Source organism: Melopsittacus undulatus, chromosome 14, assembly GCF_012275295.1.
Source record: "Melopsittacus undulatus isolate bMelUnd1 chromosome 14, bMelUnd1.mat.Z, whole genome shotgun sequence".
Classification (NCBI taxonomy): Eukaryota; Metazoa; Chordata; class Aves; order Psittaciformes; family Psittaculidae; genus Melopsittacus; species Melopsittacus undulatus.
The window spans coordinates 1,111,744-1,130,044 of record NC_047540.1 but is presented as its reverse complement, the minus strand read 5'-3'; the positions used below and the strand labels follow the sequence as shown (position 1 = coordinate 1,130,044).

Sequence of the window (18,301 nt, the reverse complement as noted above, 5' to 3'; positions counted from 1 at the left end):
CTCGCTGAGGCGCTGCGGGTGCCGGGCAGCCGAGCCGATGAAGTACATCCTGGTGACGGGCGGCGTGATCTCGGGCATCGGCAAGGGCATCATCGCCAGCAGCATCGGCACCATCCTCAAGTCCTGCGGCCTGCACGTCACCTCCATCAAGATCGACCCCTACATCAACATCGATGCGGGCACCTTCTCCCCCTATGAGCATGGTGGGTGCCGGGTGTGGTGGGGCCTGGCCCTGCAGGCCGCAGGGGAGCTGGCCCCTTTGTCACCGCCGCTCCTCAGCTTGCTCTGGGATCTGAGGTGTTTTCTTACCCATTAGCATTGACCGGTTCCATGTGTGCCTTTGTGCTGCAGGAGAGGTGTTTGTGTTGGATGATGGAGGGGAAGTGGACCTGGACCTGGGGAACTACGAGCGCTTCCTCGACATCCGACTCACCAAAGACAACAACCTGACCACTGGGAAGATCTACCAGTATGTCATCAACAAGGAGAGGAAAGGAGACTACCTTGGCAAAACTGTCCAAGGTGATGGGAAGCTTCATTTCTGAGGCTTATCCTGCATTTCTGTCCTGGTTTTGCTTTGCATCCTGAGGTCTTTGATATGTCCTGGGGATGGTTTTGGGTTGTTTTTTACAAGGGGAAGTAGAAGAGGCAGCAGTGCGGGTCTGGTCTTTGCCATACTGAGCCCCTCAGGACTTCCCAGTGCTCAGTAACATAATGCCTGTACACTGGCCTTGTAGCCAGTGCTAAATGTGAACAGACTGCAGGTTGATACAGCTCTGCGTTGTTTGGTAGCTGCTTAAAATGGTTATTGCTTTTGATAACTATCATGGCATTAGGAAACCCAGAGGATCTTGGTGGATCACATTGGTCCCTTCCCTTTTAAAGCATTCCCCACAGCTGCTTTGGATAAGGACAGTTTAAAATGCTCTGTTCAGAGCAAAGAACTGTTTGTACATAAATCTTCCATCTTACAGGAAATGTTTGTATGTGTTTAAGCTGAGGGAGGGTTCCATTGCCTGCCAAGGCACTGCTTGAAAATCACAGCCAAGAATAAGCACTGCAAAAATGCATCCTTCTTTAAAGAGACAAATCCCTGCTCGAGTCACATGAAGCACTGGGTAGTTATGTGCTCTTTAATGAGCTAGAGGGACAAACGTGTGTGGGTTGTGGCTTTAACCCTGCCTGGGTTTCTTTTCCAGTTGTTCCCCACATCACAGATGCGATACAAGAATGGGTAATGAGGCAGGCACGGATTCCTGTGGATGAAGATGGCATCGAACCCCAAGTTTGTGTGATTGAGGTTTGTAGCTCTTAGAAAGTACTTTTAGCTTCTTGTATGGAGTAAACTGACTGGAATATTTTGCATAGTAACTTTTATTACTAATGTTCAGCTCTGCTTGTTCTTGAGTTGGTTAAAAATCCTTTTTGTTACCTTCACTTGTTCAGCTAATCTTCTGAATGCTCTCTGCCTGAATCCGCACACAGAAAGACTTAGGTCTTGGGCAGTTATTAGATGCCTTGCTCTCTAGTGTAATGTGCATTAGTCTATAGGGTGAATTTTAGCTCTTGTAACTTTGTATGCCAAAGTGTGAGTTGATCATGCTGTGCCCTCTCCTTCCCTGGTGGCCTGAGGAGAGTGGGGGGCAGGTGAATCACCCCCAGGAAACAGTAAAGGGAGCCTTGGAGCCACTAATGCAAGTATGGACCTAGAAAAGGGAAAGGCACAAGTTAGTGGTGACAAACCCTGTGCAGTGTCCCGTGTGCTGTATGGGACATGCTGCTGCTGGAGGAGGCAGAGGAGGGTGAAGGCTCTTGAGAATGCTGAGCTGGCTGCTGAGATGTGCTAATGCAGGAGAGAGGGAGCTTGTCAGAGTGCCCAGGTCATGCTGACTTAGACTCCATGCAGCCTGAGTGCCAGTTTCTGTTCCAGAACTCACAAGCCTGCATCCTGGATTACCTTGGAAGTATGATCTGACAGCACAGAGGCTGACCATGCTCCAGAGAATGCCTTGTCTCTGTTCCTGCATCTGTCCACAACTGCCCTGGAGAGTTACTAAAACTTAACACAAATTTTGCTTCTCAGTGCCCCTTGATGTTCAGAAATGATAATTTTAACATTTCAGTCTTTTCCCTGAGAAGAGCACAGGGGTAAAGGCAGTGGCCCTGGAGAGGGCTGCCCGGGTGGGAGGTTTTGTTTCTTGTGGCTTTTGGATTCTTTTTTTTGGGGGGGAAATCATGAAGCTAAAATGATAGTTGGGGTAGATGGGAGCCTGTGGAAGTTGTCCATAGAGCTGGCAACTCCTCCTGCTTTTCATAATGGTGTTGATGCTTCTTGTGGGAATTGGAGAGAGGTGCTGGGGAGATGTTTTATGTATCATAGACTCATATGAATCCTAGAATGATTTGGGCTGAAGTGACCTTGAAGCTCCTCCAGCTCCAACCCCTGCCATGAGCAGGGACCCCTTCCACTGGAGCAGCTGCTCCAAGCCCCTGTGTCCAACCTGGCCTTGAGCACTGCCAGGGATGGGGCAGCCACAGCTTCTCTGGGCACCCTGTGCCAGCGCCTCAGCACCCTCACAGGGAACAGCTTCTGCCTAAGAGCTAATCCAGACCTCCCCTCTGTCAGTTTAAAGCCACTTGGCCTATTCCTACATGTATGTTGTAGTGTACAGACTCAGTAGGGGCTGTTTTGGTACTAACTTGCAATGCTTTGTCTCTGTCAGCTCGGTGGGACTGTGGGTGATATTGAGAGCATGCCCTTCATTGAAGCTTTCCGCCAGTTCCAGTTCAAAGCCAAAAGAGAGAATTTCTGTAACATCCATGTCAGTCTGGTTCCCCAGGTAAGGATCCAAAAGGTTTGGTGCTCAGAGGCTTCCCCAGCCCAAAACTTACTTCCTAAAGATGCCTTTCTGAAATGTGTATCTGCAGCACTGTCATATTTGTAGTTCTGTATATAGAAACATCTGGAAGATTTCTAGAGAATTTAAAAAGCTTTATAAGAAGTGAACAGAAACTTCAAAGTATGTAATAAGTAGTTGGGAGTTGCAGCAAATGCAGTTTTGCATCTTTAACTGTTGGTTTTTGCTGTGGAATTGTCTCCTATGTGCAGGTAAACCTGCTTTCTAGAGCTGAAAACTTTCCATTTGCCTTCATTTGTGTAGTCTTATTTCTGCACAGCTCATGGGAAGTTCAGGGATGCAGCCAGACCTGACAGTCATTTGGCCTTATTAACAAAAACCCATCCCAGGCTCTTCCTGGAGTTCTTTATTCTCTTGCTGTGTGTTTCTCTCACCCCAAGATTTGCATTAACTGTAGTTCGTGAAATAGGTTGGGTTACGTTTGTGATTTCCAAACATAATACTGTGCTTTGAAACATCTGTTGTGGTTTTTTGTACCATAGAAAATGTTTTAATGTGTGTTTTGATCTTTAATAGTCATTTCATAGACTCTCACATCTGACTGCTGTGTAAGCCCTTCCAGTCAGAGTGGATATTGCTTTTGGTTCAGAGATGCAGCTAAGAAGCAGTGCTATGATAAGAATCAGTTAATCAAGCATCACAAAGAAAATCAGAATATCCTTGTGTGCCAGGCAAATGGGGTGATATCCAGTTAATATAAAAGCATATGAAGGCATTTTATACCATATAATGCCTGATAGAACCTCATCTGTCTTATCTGCTATGATTTTGGAGACAATTTATAGCCTTAACCAAACAAAAACATCTTTGCTGCAGGAATCTGTGCTGAAAAAATCTCTTCCATGGTTATGTGGAAGGTCCTGGAGAGCACGTTTGTTCCTTGGCTGGAACTGCAGCTGAGTGCAGAGCAGTCTCTGTTCTCTTCTCTCTCCCTCTTGTTTCCCTTTCTGTTCAGGCCAGGTGATTTCTTAAGGGAAAAATAGAAATATAAAATATAAGGTATTTGGAGGGAGCAGTGGATAAAAACCTTCTCTGTTCTCTTTCCCTCACTGTAACACATACCTGCTCACTGTCCAGACTTGAACCCTGCTCTCTGCTGGTTGCTTTCAGTCTTTGAGGTGAAAATGATGGTGATTAAAGTTTATGTGAACTGTCTGAGAACAGGGTTAAAGCTTTTACAAAATGAATTAGGTGGAGAATCCTAATTCTGATGAATCATTGCTACATATCATCCTAATTTGACCTACCAACTTCTGCCTTTCTCTGACCAGCCAAGCTCTACAGGAGAGCAGAAGACTAAACCTACCCAAAACAGTGTTCGTGAACTCAGAGGTCTTGGTCTCTCACCAGATCTGGTAAGGTTTGCTGCATGGCTTTGGGTTTAAAAATGGCATGTTGCAACAGCATCCTAGAGTAAATAATGCTGAGGTTGAGAGCTTCTTCATGTTGAGAATAAACAAGTAGCAGTAACTAAGTTGGGTTTTTCCCCCAAAGACAGCTGCTTTAGAGGTTGTTCCAGGAATGTTTGAGTTCTGCTTCACAACCTTGATGTTGCTGTTCTGTTAGATTGTTTGCAGGTGCTCCACTCCTTTGGATACCTCAGTAAAAGAAAAGATTTCCATGTTCTGTCATGTTGAACCAGAGCAGGTAAAGATGCTGTCTCCCCTTCCTTGCAATAAATATTGTAGCTGTTTGTCAAATGCTGAGTGGAGTTGTATCTGAACTTGCGTTCTAGCTGTGTCTTTTGTTAGCTGCATAATTCATTTGTTGCTTTGTCTTGCCTACATTCCATATGCATGGAACTGTTGCAAAAAGAGTCCTTTTTATGTCAGCACCCAGGTTTCCTTAGAAGGTAGTTAGCACAGACTTAGAGAACTCTCTGGAATCCAAAGTATGTTCTGAATGGTTGTTTTTGACCTTAGTTATCCTTCCACATTCCTTCTGTGAATACAGAGGAATGAGATTTGTCAGGATTTAGAGGCCAAAGAGTAATTGCTTAAAATGAGGCTTAAAGGACACACAAATGTATTTCATACATGGCTCTTTTCCTAATACTATTTTTTGGCCTGTTTTCATGAGGAGAGGTTGCACAGAGCAGTTGATGTTGGAGAGAAGCGTTGCTTCAGTGTTGAGTGATAGGCAGTGATTCCATGTTAGCGTGAGTCTTTTTATATTGAGACCACTCTGCATAGCACAGTCTGAGGCAGACCTTGAAAAACAGTCTGGAGGCTAAATACTGGCACTTTTCAGTCCAGCTGGAGCTTCAAAACATCGATGGGTTTGGGTAAGACTGAGCATCACTTCACAGTTCCAGGCTTTGGCAAGTCATAATTTCCTCTACCATGAGATCAAACTGAGCCTCTTGCAGTTTAGAGTGTTACAGTCAGAATTACCTGGCAAGAGCATTGCTGTGTCAGCAGTACAACACCTACCTCTTGCTGGCCAGGAACTGGAAGGGAGGCTCTTTTGTCAGGCACTTTCCAGGAAGTTTGATGCAGTTTCATGTAGTTGTTTCTCTGCAGCTGCACTTGGATCTTGATGTAAATGCTGTTGACCGTAAAGGAGGAAATCTTGCAGCCTGAAGGGTTTTACTGGTTGAACTCTGCTTTCATTTGAGTCAGGAGAAACAAGGGTTTAAAAATAGTTGTGCTAGTGTATTTTTGATCCTTAAGTACAGTCTCATTCCTGATGGACAGGAGACAGTTGTGCAGAGCTTTCTGAGAAAGCCTGGTTCAATGAACTGCAAGTGTCGATGTAGATATTCCTCATTGGAATTCCTTGCTCATAGTTGTTTAATCCTAAGTGTGATGAAGGATGCCCTGTAAAATTTGTTGTTGTGGTAAGATCCCGGATTTTCCTGGGCTTTAATCAAACTGAGAGTTAACAGTGGTGGGAAGTGGGGGAACTGGGCTCATGGGCAGCTTAACTGTAGTGGCAATTTGGATTATCAGGAAGGCTCTATCACAGCAGAAGACTCTTTGGAGCATGCTTTGAACTTTGCTATGTGCTTGCATAATGTGTAGAGCAGCTGACTTTGTTACTGCTGGGTTATGCGTAAAAGCCCTTCCTAAGGAGCTGCAGTGAGCAGGAATACCTGGGAAGCATTGAAGGATGACATTTTCAAGTACAGGGAAACCAGCAATAAGCAATTCATAGGTTATGTTACTCAACGTGTTATTTCGTGGAAGTCTAGGTGATCAGATGGATGTCTGCTCAGGACGAAAGGTCTCTGATACCTGTCTAAACATAATTGCCCAGGCACTTAGGTCTGTTTTAATGACACTCAATTTTCTGAACAGGTCATCTGTGTTCATGATGTCTCTTCTATCTACCGGGTTCCTCTGTTGTTAGAGGAGCAGGGAGTCGTGGACTACTTCAGACACAGGCTTGACCTTCCCATTGAGAGGCAGCCCAGGAGGATGCTCATGAAGTGGAAGGAAATGGCTGACAGGTGAGCTGCAACTGGGCATAGTGTGAGTTCAGACTCTGGATTAGTTTCCCTTCTTGGCTGTAGGTGTTGAGTGTTGCTTTGTATTCCTCATGTGTTCTTAGTGCTCAAATTTGTTTCTTTCTTCCACTGCAAAAAATTGTTTTTCTTCATACACTTTAACTGGAAGAAAAACCATCTTTAGTGTGAGAATCATACAATCCTGGCCTGCTTTGGGTTGGAAGGGACCTTAAAGCTCATCCAGTTCCAACCCCCTGCCATGGGCAGGGACACCTTCCACTAGAACAGGTTGCTCCAAGCCCCATCCAACCTGGCCTTGAACACTGTGTAGGGAGATGCTGTATGGTATAACCATATGCAGAGTGGTGCTTTGGTCATAAGTTCACTGCAGACTTTCAATCTGATCCAGCTTTCTGAACAGACAGTTTGGATCTGCTCAGAATGGCTTTGCAGCACAAGAAGAGATGAGTTAGTTTATACATGACTTTCTGCAACTGTTTTTCTCTGTCAGTGTTGTTGGTTTTTTCCTTCTTTGCTTTGATGTTTTTCAGTCATAATTCCTGTAAAAGGTCACCTCTTCCAAAGCCATCGTCTCTGCTTGGCCAGACTTCCAAGAGCCCAACTGTTTATGTTACTTGAAAAGCTTGACTAGAGTGCAAGTGATTCTTGGCCCCGTTTCCTGTTGATGATGAAATAACCCTTGTTCTGGCTTTGTGTAGATATGACCGCCTCCTTGAGACGTGTTCCATTGCTCTTGTTGGCAAATACACCAAGTTTTCAGACTCCTATGCATCTGTCATTAAAGCACTGGAGCATTCTGCACTGGCCATCAACCACAAACTTGACATTAAGGTAAGGCTGGGGGTGTGTGTGTAACAAATCTGCCCCCTTCCTTCCACCCGCAGTGCTTTCCATCTTAACTGAGCTCTTCATAAACCCACAGATGAAGGGAGAGTTGATTCAAGCAGTGAACTTTAAAATAGGCCATGGATTACAGCATCAGACATCAATGGCTGGGCATAAACCAGCTTCAAAGCGAAGCATCCTATGAGATAGGTGTTTGTGTTGACTGGGCTGCATGAAAAGGAGCACGAGCAGCAGGCTGAAGGAGGTGATCCTGCCTCTCTGTTCCGCTCTTGTGAGACCCCACTTGTAGCACTGGGTGCAGTTCTGGTGTCCCCAATACAAGAAGGACATGGAGCTGCTGGAGCAAGTCCAGAGGAGACCACGAGGATGAGCAGGGATTTGAGCACCTCCTGTATGAAGCCAGGCTGAGAACATTGGGGCTGTTCAGTCTGGACAAAGGGTGAAGGTTTAAACTGAAACAGGGGCAGTTCAGGTTAGTTGTAAGGAAGAAGTTCTTCCCTGTGAGGGTGGTGAGGCCCTGGCACAGGGTGCTCAGAGGAGTGGTAAATCCTTCATCCCTGGCAATGTTCAGCCATCCGGTGGTTGCGTCCTCCATGGGAAGCACATGGTGCTTGCCTTGGTGGGTTGGTGGGAGTGTGATACAGTCAATCTGCCATGCATCCCTGTATTTGTACTTCAGTGGACCCATCTCACTGTGCTCCATTAAGATTTCACATTTAGTGAGTCTGGGGCTCATGGACTTCATGTCAGAGCAGAGCTGCAGGGAGGGGAAGACAGAAACCCCACAGCTGCTGTTTGTATGCTGGGAGCAGGATGGTGGGAGAAAGCAGGCAGGAAATCAGCCCAGAAGACAATAAGCAAGTATCCAGTAGGAAACAAATCCAGAGCTGTGGTTGGACTTGATGCTCTTAAAGGTCTTTCCCAGCCTGGTTGATTCCATGATTCTATATCTTGAATGAGCATTAGGGAGACCTGTGCACTCTTGTGGCAGCATCTCATCATTCTGCTTTGGATCTCTTTCTAGTATATTGACTCTGCTGACTTGGAGCCGGATACCCTGCGGGAGGAACCTGTCCGCTACCATGAAGCATGGCATAAGCTGTGCAGTGCTGAGTAAGACTCTTAAGCCATTTCTTTGGAGCATGTCTGGTAAACTTGCTGCTATGGATAGCTTTGGAATTACGAGCCTCACTGGATGCTGTTTTCTCTGTGTGTGTGTGTCAGGACACTCTGACATTGCCCCACATATCTCTCAATGAAATACAGGATCAGATGTAAAGCTGAGAGTTGTTGAATAAGTGAGGGAGTTTTTGAAAGGCAGCAGTAGCCCCTCCAGTGCCTAAAGGAGCTGACAAGAAAGCTGGAGAGGGACTTCTAAAGGAGCAAATGGAGATAGGATGAGGGGGAATGGTGTTAACCTGAGAGAGGGCAGGTTTGGATTAGATCTTAGGAGGGAATGCTTCCCTGTGAGGGTGCTGAGGCGCTGGCACAGGGTGCCCAGAGAAGCTGTGGCTGCCCCATCCCTGGCAGTGCTCAAGGCCAGGTTGGACACAGGGGCTTGGAGCAGCTGCTCCAGTGGAAGAAGGGGTCCCTGCCCGTGTAAGGGGTTGGAGCTGGAGGAGCTTCAAGGTCCCTTCCAACACAAACCAGTCTGGGATTCTGTGATCATGCAGGTGATGATGTGCACAGACTTAGTGGGTAAACAGAGTGGGAGCAAATAGGGAGAAAGGGTAAGTCCTGATAAAGGCTATTAAAGCCAAAGAGAGAGGATGGAGGATGTAAATGGAGTATAAAGTTCTTTAGGAAGAAGGTATGAGGAGGGAAAAGGTGTTGGGATGAGGAGGAGTGCCAGGAGTTAGCCCAGAAAATGAGATCAAGTGGGGCATGCAGAGTGCATGAGGTTCTCCTGCACTCTGTCTGCTCCTTGTGTCTGTGGATAGGACAACCTGACAGCAGCTTCCTCAGCAGGGGCCTGGCTGGCCCATGTTTGCTGTAGGGTCATGCAGCATGAGCCATCCTGGTGCTGTAACCTACACTGGATTTGGGATTTCCTGGGCAGGTAAAAGTTGCATTTAGAAGATGTTTCCCTGAAAATTCTATGGCATTTTGTGTGGCAGCTCATGGAAAGTCCTATGGAAAGCACACTGCAGGCAGGCCTTGCCCTGGAGGTGCTTGGAAGCTCTTTTCAGGAGTGAGGTCTTGCAACTCCAGGATTTTAAGCGAGAGAAGGAGTACATGGTGGGGAAACCAGGCTGCTGAGCCCCACTGACCAGAATCTTCTCATCCTCATGCAGTGGAGTTCTGGTTCCTGGAGGATTTGGTGTTCGAGGGACAGAAGGCAAAATTCAAGCTATTTCCTGGGCAAGAAAACAGAAAAAACCCTTCCTAGGTGAGAAACATGTTCCATGCATGAGAAGTAATATGGGGCAGGAAGAGGCTGAGTAACAGCCTTACTGGTCTGCAGCAAGAGCTTTACTAATCAGTATCTAGAATGTGCAGTTTTGAAGAGAATTGGCTGAGTAAGGCTAAGCTTAACTGGATGACTGCAGTTAGCTCTGTTGGTCAGAGCTGGCTGGGATGACAAGGAATCTGTAATGAGGGGATTGGGGTCTCAGAGGAGGTTCCAGAGGAGGCTGTGATCATCTTGGCATGGAGAAATATGTGACTGCATTTAAATGGATGTGGGGAGAGATGGGGGATGCTGTGTGAGCAGAGTGGTGTGGAATAAAACCTGTCTGAGCCAGACCCCCACATCCAAGGCAAAGGTTTGTCTCAGCCAGGTCTTCCTATGACTCTGTGTATGTGCTCAGTGATCTGGGCTCAGGGGTCCTTGGCCTGAGCTCCGTGTTCTCCATTCTTTCTGCAGGAGTTTGTTTGGGGATGCAGCTGGCAGTGGTGGAGTTCGCACGCAGTGTTCTGGGGTGGCAAGGTGACTGCACAAACCCCCCCTGGATTTGGTTATTTCTTTGCTTGAGCAACCCCTGTCCTTTATAAAACCTGCAATTCTGAACTTGTCTTTGGTAGATTTAATCTTTTTCTAGGCCTGTAAAATTCCCCATCTCCTTGGCTGATTCAAAGGAAAAAGAGTGATTTCCTTACCCTGTTCACATAAAAGTCAATGGGGGAAGGCATGCTTGTGATGCTGGAATGTGTGCTTTTCCTGAGTGACCCACACTCTCATCACTGATGGCACTGGACTTGTTGCCATGATGGGGGCCTAGGCAGCCTCAGAAATTGCTATGATAGCGCTGAGGTCCCTCTGCTTGTCTCTGGGGCTGAGCTGGCAGCTCTGTGCAGGCAAAGAGCTCAGCACCTACAGCTTTCTGTTTGCTTGGGTGTGGGGAGGAGATGCAGCTGTACCTGGGGCATGTCCCATACATGCATTTCATGGCCTGAGGGACTTTGTGGTTCTAATTGATGAATGTTACTTTGCAGATGCTAACTCGACAGAATTTGACCCCAAAACTGCTCATCCAGTGGTGAGTTTATGGCCGTTTGCTTGTAATCCCCTTTCTGTGCTTGAGTTCTTTACAGACAAGTGCTTGGAGTATTATGTCTTGTGGCTTCTGTCTTCCACCATTTACTAACCTGAAATGAAGATGTCTTTGCCCAGTTACCTGTATGGTAATCTTCAGAGAAGATTGTAATGCTTATTATAGGTGAAACACTAATTTTTTAAGGTTTTTTATGTTTAATCACACATTTCTGTAAAGCAAAGAGAGAGAACATTCTTCAAGGGCAGTTTGAAAGCTGATTTCACAGAGTAAATGCCAAAGATTCGGTGGTATCTGGATTCCAGTGTGTAACTGTTTAATTATGAGCTCAGAAATCAGCCCAGACACACAAGAATTCATTGGAACATCTGTGGATGGATTTCTGACCTTGCATTTCTCAGGCTGCAGGCTCCCTCTGTGCCTGTTCCAGACCCAGCATAATGCCTGGTTCTTTTATAGGGTAAAAAGCTACTCAAAAGGAAAGAGTTCTCAAAAACAGCTTAGGAAGTTCTTTATCAAACTGTCATCTATGTGGGGGTTTTGTCTGTAAATTTGCTTGGTTTTGTTTAACATGTAGCTCAGTGAATGGCACAGGATTAGTGTGGGACCTGTGTAGGCTTTGACTGGCACCATTTCCTCTGCTAACGCTTCCTGAACACCCACAAACCTTCCTGATCTGCACAGCCTTTACTAGAGTAACTCAGCTGTCTCATCCAGTCCTATTGGTCTGCCCTGAGGGACAGTGTCCCTTAGGGTGGTTTGCCTGTTTTCTGGATGGATGTTGTTCTGTTTTCCCCCTTTAATATCCCAGAGACTGCCTGGGACTGTCATTCCTTCCTCATTCCCACTTCTCTCTTGGAATCCTTTTTGCAGGTCATAGACATGCCAGAACATAATCCTGGGCAAATGGGTGGGACCATGAGGCTTGGCAAGAGAAGGACACTCTTCCATACCAAGAATTCAATCATGAGTAAGGCATTTCTTACCTCTTTTGGAAGTGTTTCCTGGGAATGGCATGTATGTAAGGTGGGTCTGGGAAGTGAGAGCTGGAAATGTTACAGCATCTGTGAATTGGGGGTTGTTCTGGTGGTGAAATGGAGATCAGTGAATTTGGTCCCTCTGGAAGTGGCAGATCCTGATGGATGCTGTTCATATGAACCATCATGCAAACTGTTTGGCATCTGCTCTAAGAAATGCCTTCCTTTTGGTGTAGGGAAGCTGTATGGAGATCATGACTTCCTGGAGGAGAGACACAGACACAGGTTTGAGGTAAGAATGCTACTGGAGATACTGAGCTTTTCTGTGTAATCCAGACCTGAGAGGTCATGGGGTTTCTTCCTTCTGGTCTTCCAGGTCAATCCAGAACTGAAGAAGTGTTTTGAAGAGCAAGGTTTGAAGTTTGTAGGCCAGGATGAGGAGGGAGAACGAATGGAAGTGATTGAGTTGGAAGGTGAGCACTTAAACAACTTGTTTGGGTGCAGGTGACAGGCTTGAAAGCCTTGACACGAAGGTTTTGTGTTTCTTTCTCTAGAGCATCCTTTCTTCGTTGGTGTTCAGTATCACCCCGAGTTCCTCTCCAGACCCATTAAACCATCTCCTCCCTACTTTGGCCTCCTCTTGGCTTCTGCAGGAAGACTCACACATTACCTACAGAAGGGCTGCAGGCTCTCACCCAGGTAGGCTGAAGGAAGACACCAGTCAGGTCTTTTAGAGGGCAGTGCTGCTTCCTACAGCATAAACTGGAGAATCCTCTTGGCACTGAGTTACTGTGGGGTATAGAGGGGTATTTGCAGCACCTTTCCATTCCTTCTTGGAAAGCTCTTGTCTTGCATTGTAAGATTGACTGTAGGGCCATAGAGCTGTCCCACAGTGAGGTCCCCTCTTCAGGGAGAGTAACTCTTGTGTGGTCAGTTGGAAGTGTCTGGGGAAACTGGAGCTGGGTCTGCTCTTGTGGTGACTGGAGGGGTTTTCCCCACATCCCTTGTATGAGTCCTAGGGACAGGTTGATGGTTGAAACTTGTTCCTCTTGCTGGTTTACAGAATGGGCCCTGGTGGAGCAGCTTCTTTTGTCCTGCTGACTTAAGCTTCTGTCTCACTTTGCAGAGCAGATGATGTTTTGGGTAGACTTAAGGGTGCATTTACTTCCTTCTGCTGCTCCCTAATACCCTCCAGTTCTGCTCAGCAGTTGTGGCAAGATGCAGCAAATAAATATCACTTGGTAGTGACCCATTTCCCCCCTCACAGAGGAGGATTTGCTGTGTAGCTGGAGCACTGACATGCTCTAACCCCAAACCCCCAGACTAAATGCAGAAGAGAAGTAGCACTGAATATATTAAACTAAAGCAACACAAAAAGGGCAGTATTGGCCTGTCTGGGTTGAGCTGCTCTGCAGCTGCACCACAGGAATTCCAGTGTCCATGTCTGGAGCTGGGCTCTGACTGATCTGCTTTGAAGAGGGTTTTTGTGGGAAGATGTTTGCTGCTTCCAAGGCTTGAGGGGTGTTTTAATTTCCTGCTTTTGAGTTTGAAATGCTCTGTAGAGCAGAGGAGCTGAAGTGAGCTCTGTACTGCAGCATCCTGAGTTAGTGCTGTCTGCTCCTGGGCTCTTCTGTGACTGTGGTCACACATGGCTTCACAATTAGTGTATAATCTAAAACCACTGGTGAGGGTTACAGCCCAGGCTGTACCCCCCTCTTCCTGTACCCCCCTTCCTCCTGTGCCCTTGGAACTCTCATCATGTTCTGAGGTGTCTCATTGTACTCTAATGTGGTTTATGTGTGACACCAAAGCAGGGGCACAGGCTGTGTACCTGGGGATGGGAGCTGGGCCCACAGGAACCTGGTGAGGGTTCACAGGGACAAGTGCGGAGTCCTCTGTCTCAGAGCCCCATACAGTGACACAGGCTGGGGCCTCTGCTGACAAGGTATTGGGGAACAGCAGAAGGCACAAGAATCAGCAGCTTGTGCTGGCAACAGATGGAGCAAACAGTGTCCTGTGCTCCCTAAAACAACATCTTTCTGCTCTCTGCAGGGACACCTACAGTGACAGAAGTGGCAGCAGCTCACCTGACCTGGAGATAACAGAGCTGAAGTTCCCATCAGTAAATCATGATGATTCCTGGTAACTTTGAGTGATCTCAACCTCTTTCCTTATGGAAACCATTCCTTGCCCAGCTGCCTTCTGGCAGCAGAACATTTCACATCAGGTGGTAGGAAACTGGCACCCCATGAGAAGTGCTGATGCTCACACACGTATTCCAGCTGTGCTGTGGGATGTGTGTCTGGGTAGCAGATGTTGTGTGTGGGGAGGTGTTTCCTTGGCAGATTGACACATAATAAAGTATAAAAATACATGTGGGAGATAGAGATTAAATTCAAATCAAATAAAAAGCACAAATAGAACACACATGCCTCAAAGTGGAGGCAAAGCTGAGCAAGCTTTGGATGTAGAAAGTTGAGTGTTTTGGGAGCAATCCCTCACCTCTGCCAAGGAATGGTTTTGAATTGGCCATTCTCTCCATCTCCTGAGACAGTGAGTTCCTCTCTTGAGCCATTGGGCTTGAGTTCTGGATAGTAACAGCTGCTGCAGATGTTCTGTGGATGTGGAACTGGATGTATGTGACGCAGTGGTGCAGGGAGGCACTAAAACGTGGCCCTCAGGCTCACCAGGAAAGGCAGACTCGATTCTTCCATGAGTCCTCCCTTTGTGCAGCAGGAGATCGTGGCCTTTTCCCCACTGCCCTGGCAGTTGTGCACACACGTGTAGAGGGAGAGCAGGGCTTTATTGCCCAGTGCCACCAAGGATGTCCAACTGGTATCAGAGTGGCTGTCCCCAGTGACATGGTCCAGCTCAGCTCTCCTAATAGCTGCATCATAAGGAAGATTCTTTGGCAGCAGTGGGAAGGGTGTGAAGTCAGTTCTCAGCTGCACAGTGCTCTGTTGGTTCATGTATGTTTTATTCCAACAGTGATTTCTTAAAGGAGCTTTGTTGCTCAGGGTCTTAATGTTGCCATAGTGTCCCTGTACAACTGACAGGCATCTTTATCCTGGGCAGGGGTCCCATGTGTTACATTTCTCTGGGGTGATGCATGTGGGACATGGACTTCAGTGCGCTGCTGTGTTCAGAGTATAGAGATGTGGCAGAAAATACCCTCCCTGTGTTGCAGCAAATCCTCAGGGATCAGAAGGGCTGACAGGGAAAGCTCTATAAAAACTGAACCAGTTGGTAATTCACAGAGCCCCAGCCTGGTTTGTGTTGGAAGGGACCTTAAAGCTCCTCCAGCTCCAACCCCTGCCATGGGCAGGGACCCCTTCCACTGGAGCAGCTGCTCCAAGCCCCTGTGTCCAACCTGGCCTTGAGCACTGCCAGGGATGGGGCAGCCACAGCTTCTCTGGGCACCCTGTGCCAGCGCCTCAGCACCCTCACAGGGAACAGCTTCTGCCTCAGAGCTCAGCTCAGTCTCCCCTCTGGCCAGGGACACCACTCATCACTGGTCTCCAACCAGCTGATTCCTATCCACTGAGTGATCAATCGGTCACATCCATGTCTCCAGGTTAGAGACAGGGATGCTGTGCAGGACAGGGCCTCGTGCCTTGCACAAGTCTGGGCAGACAAGGTCAGTTGCTCCTCCCTTACCCACCAGTGCTGTGCCCATCACAGAAGGCCACCAGTTTGGTCAGCTTTCTCATTTTGGTGTATTTTGGTGTGTGAGTGAGTCTTGGTCAGGCCAAGCATCTGTGGGCAGAACAGGACCCTGGCACGTTAGCATCTGGCTCCATCACACTCAGTGGGGTTGTGGCTCCATCACCCTCAGTGGGGTTGTGCAGCTCCTTCACCAGAGCTTCAAGGCTTCAGGCCTTGTGCCCTCGGCTGCGTGTGCAGCTCCAGTCCCTTGCTTGTCCCTGTCAGTAACTCCTGCTCCTTTTCTCTCTCCCCAGATGTGTCTGTGCTGAAGAGGAGTCTCCACTTGGTTTCCCAGGCGTTCTTACAGCAATAGCTTGAACATTCTCAGCTTTGGGCTTCCTTAACTTATGGGTTTATAAGTTCCGTTAGGGAATCCTGACCCTTTATTTTCCCAATCTTCTGCCCTTTATTTTCTATGTAGCTTCTGTTTGTTCCTGGAGGAGAGCCCATCGCAGCACATGCACCGCTTGGCTTCCTGCTCTCCCACCAGCCTGGAGATACAAAGCCAAGTGGGATACAGGGCTGGCTGTGTCAGGGGGACACAGTTGGATGCTCCTGCCCAGTGCATGGTGACAGTGGCAGTGCTTTGGGGCTCAGGTGCTGGCACGTTTGGTGCTTTCTCCAGCCTTTCTGCTCCCTCAGCACCTTTATTGCGCTGGTGGAATCATGTGGATGACACCAGGTGTTGGGGGCTCTGTTCTGCAGCTGTGCTGTGCTGCAGGGGATGGGGCTGCTCAGCTTTCTGCAGGCTCTGTTTTCTGTTGGGGGATGGTTTGTTCTTTTTTGGTTGTTTTTGTCTCCTCAGTAGCATTTCAAACCCTTTGGCACTGGTGGTTTGGGTGCATTCGTTACCAGGAAAAGCGCCTGGAACACCTGGATCAGCTCTAACTGTGATGTGTCACTGCAGGGATGCACCTGACCTGGATCATGTGGGGTGGGGGGAATAAAAAGCGATGTCAGGAAAGCCTGAACCTGGCGTTGCCATTGGCCCTGCGGTGCCAGCACCACTGGTGCTGCCTCTGGGCTGGGCCACTTCAACTCCTTGCATCAAGGGGAGGTACAGAACCAAGTGAACTGCTGTCAGATGCTGCCTTTCACAGCTCCCGTTTGCCTTGGACTGAGCCGTTCATGGTGCTTTGTGTCTCAGTGGAAGTGGAGCCTTCATCCGTTGCCTTTCCCCTGGTGCAGCCGCTGCTCCCTATGGAATGCTGAGTGCTGTTCCAAGGGAGTGTGTTGCAGTGTGCAGTGCTGGGGTCATTGGGGGGGGTCAGCTCTGCATGTCTGACTGGGGAACGCACTCACTTTGGGTGCCCCCTGCCTCTTGCTGCAGTGTAAACAGCAGGTTTTGGTCCTTGCTAGTTCAGAAGGTGTCCCAAGTGTTGCACGTTTTCAGCTGTGTTTGATGCCAGCCCCTGTCCTGCCTCTCCTCAGTGAGCTCTTCCACAGCCTCTCCTTGCTTCAGTCCTCACTTCCAGCACACACTTGAAAGCTGCTTTTGGCCTGGGACCCTCTGAGCGTTCTTGATGTGTGACAGTTCCATAGGAGCCAAGGGGGATGCTCCTTGTGCCCCGATGCTCCGGGGGCATCGTTCCTGCTCAACACTGACACGTGGGTGTTTTCTGTTCCTGAAATGTTGTTGTTTTGGCCAAAACTGTGCAACCGACTCAGTCACTCACTGCTTATTTGTAATAAAATGAATAGAACCAGCCAGGAGCTCCTGGTGGTGCTTGGGGTAAGGGGGAAAGGGACCAAAGTGAACCAGTGTTGGAGTGGAGTCTGACACTGCTATACTGGAGTGTAACACTCAGCGGATCCAGTGTCGGGTGTTTCTGCAGTGAGGGTCAGGCATTCATTCAGTCTGGCTGTATTTATGGGGCTTCTCCTCTGCTCCCCCCAGCAGTGGAGGTTTCTGGGGCCAGGACTGAGCCTGCAGCTGCTGCAGGGCACGACAGGGACAGGTTGGAGTTGAACTGAGCTGCTGGGTGGGTTCATAGAATAGAATCCCAGCCTGGTTTGGGTTGGGAGCTTAAAGCTCCTCCAGCTCCAACCCCTGCCATGGGCAGGGACCCCTTCCACTGGAGCAGCTGCTCCAAGGGTCTGTGGTGTGTGTGCACCAGCTGGAGGCTGCTCCCTGCCCCAGCACCCCCTGCAAGCTCCAACAGCAGCAGCCTCTGCCCACACCAGACTGGGGACTGGTGATGCCCAAAGGCTCCATGGGGCAATGGGAAGGTGCCTGTGTTCCTGTAGCACTGGAACCCCTCCATGGGTGCACTACAGACACCCACAGTGCTGCCGATGGGGAAAACCATCCTTTAACCCAGAGCATTGCTTGGGATGGGACCAAGCCACAGGCAGAGCTTTGGAGGCAGCAGGAGCCAGAGGGGTGGCCGAGGGCTGGCTCAGAAGCTGGCGATGCACTTCACTGTCCTCGGTGGTGGCACCACATCACTCGTGTCAGTTCATGCTGTGCTCTCAGCAATGCCACAGGCAGCAGAGCCAGAGCCCCATGGAGGGGGGGGTTTGTCCCGAGGTGCTCCATGTTCCCCATGCCAGGGCCCCCAGCAGCGCACGCACACCCAGCGGGAGGAGCTCTTGGTTATCCCTTTATTTATAAACAGGTAAAGGAAGTGCTGAGGGAAGCAGTGGCTGAGCCACAGGTGAGCCCAGGGCCCTGCGGTGGCAGCCGCGGCTCAGCCCTCACCATACACCAATAAAAGCTGGTTTAGAACTTTGGGGTTTTTTCTGTTCCAGCTTTTCCCCTTAGGGGTGAAGCTGCCCCAGGGCAGGAACAGTGTGAGAGCTGCTCTGCATGGGGAGCCGGAGCCTGCAGCAGAGGGAAGTGCTTATGGGAAGCCCTTTGGTCACTGCAGAAGGAAGCGTGCGTGTGGGGCA

General features: G+C 48.6%; 1 protein-coding gene across 1 annotated transcript; it reads left to right on the top strand.

Annotated features, from left to right (window-relative positions):
- The first annotated feature begins 37 nt into the window (after positions 1-37).
- On the top strand, positions 38-16,720 carry LOC101874671 (CTP synthase 1). The gene is made up of 18 exons (XM_034069130.1): positions 38-203; positions 352-522; positions 1,200-1,300; positions 2,724-2,840; positions 4,190-4,273; positions 4,485-4,565; positions 6,218-6,369; positions 7,086-7,218; positions 8,258-8,346; positions 9,528-9,622; positions 10,100-10,162; positions 10,669-10,712; positions 11,601-11,697; positions 11,941-11,996; positions 12,081-12,177; positions 12,259-12,403; positions 13,757-13,846; positions 15,664-16,720. Coding segments are annotated over exons 1-18 (1,782 nt in total). The 3' UTR covers positions 15,665-16,720.
- The last annotated feature ends 1,581 nt before the right edge of the window (positions 16,721-18,301 follow it).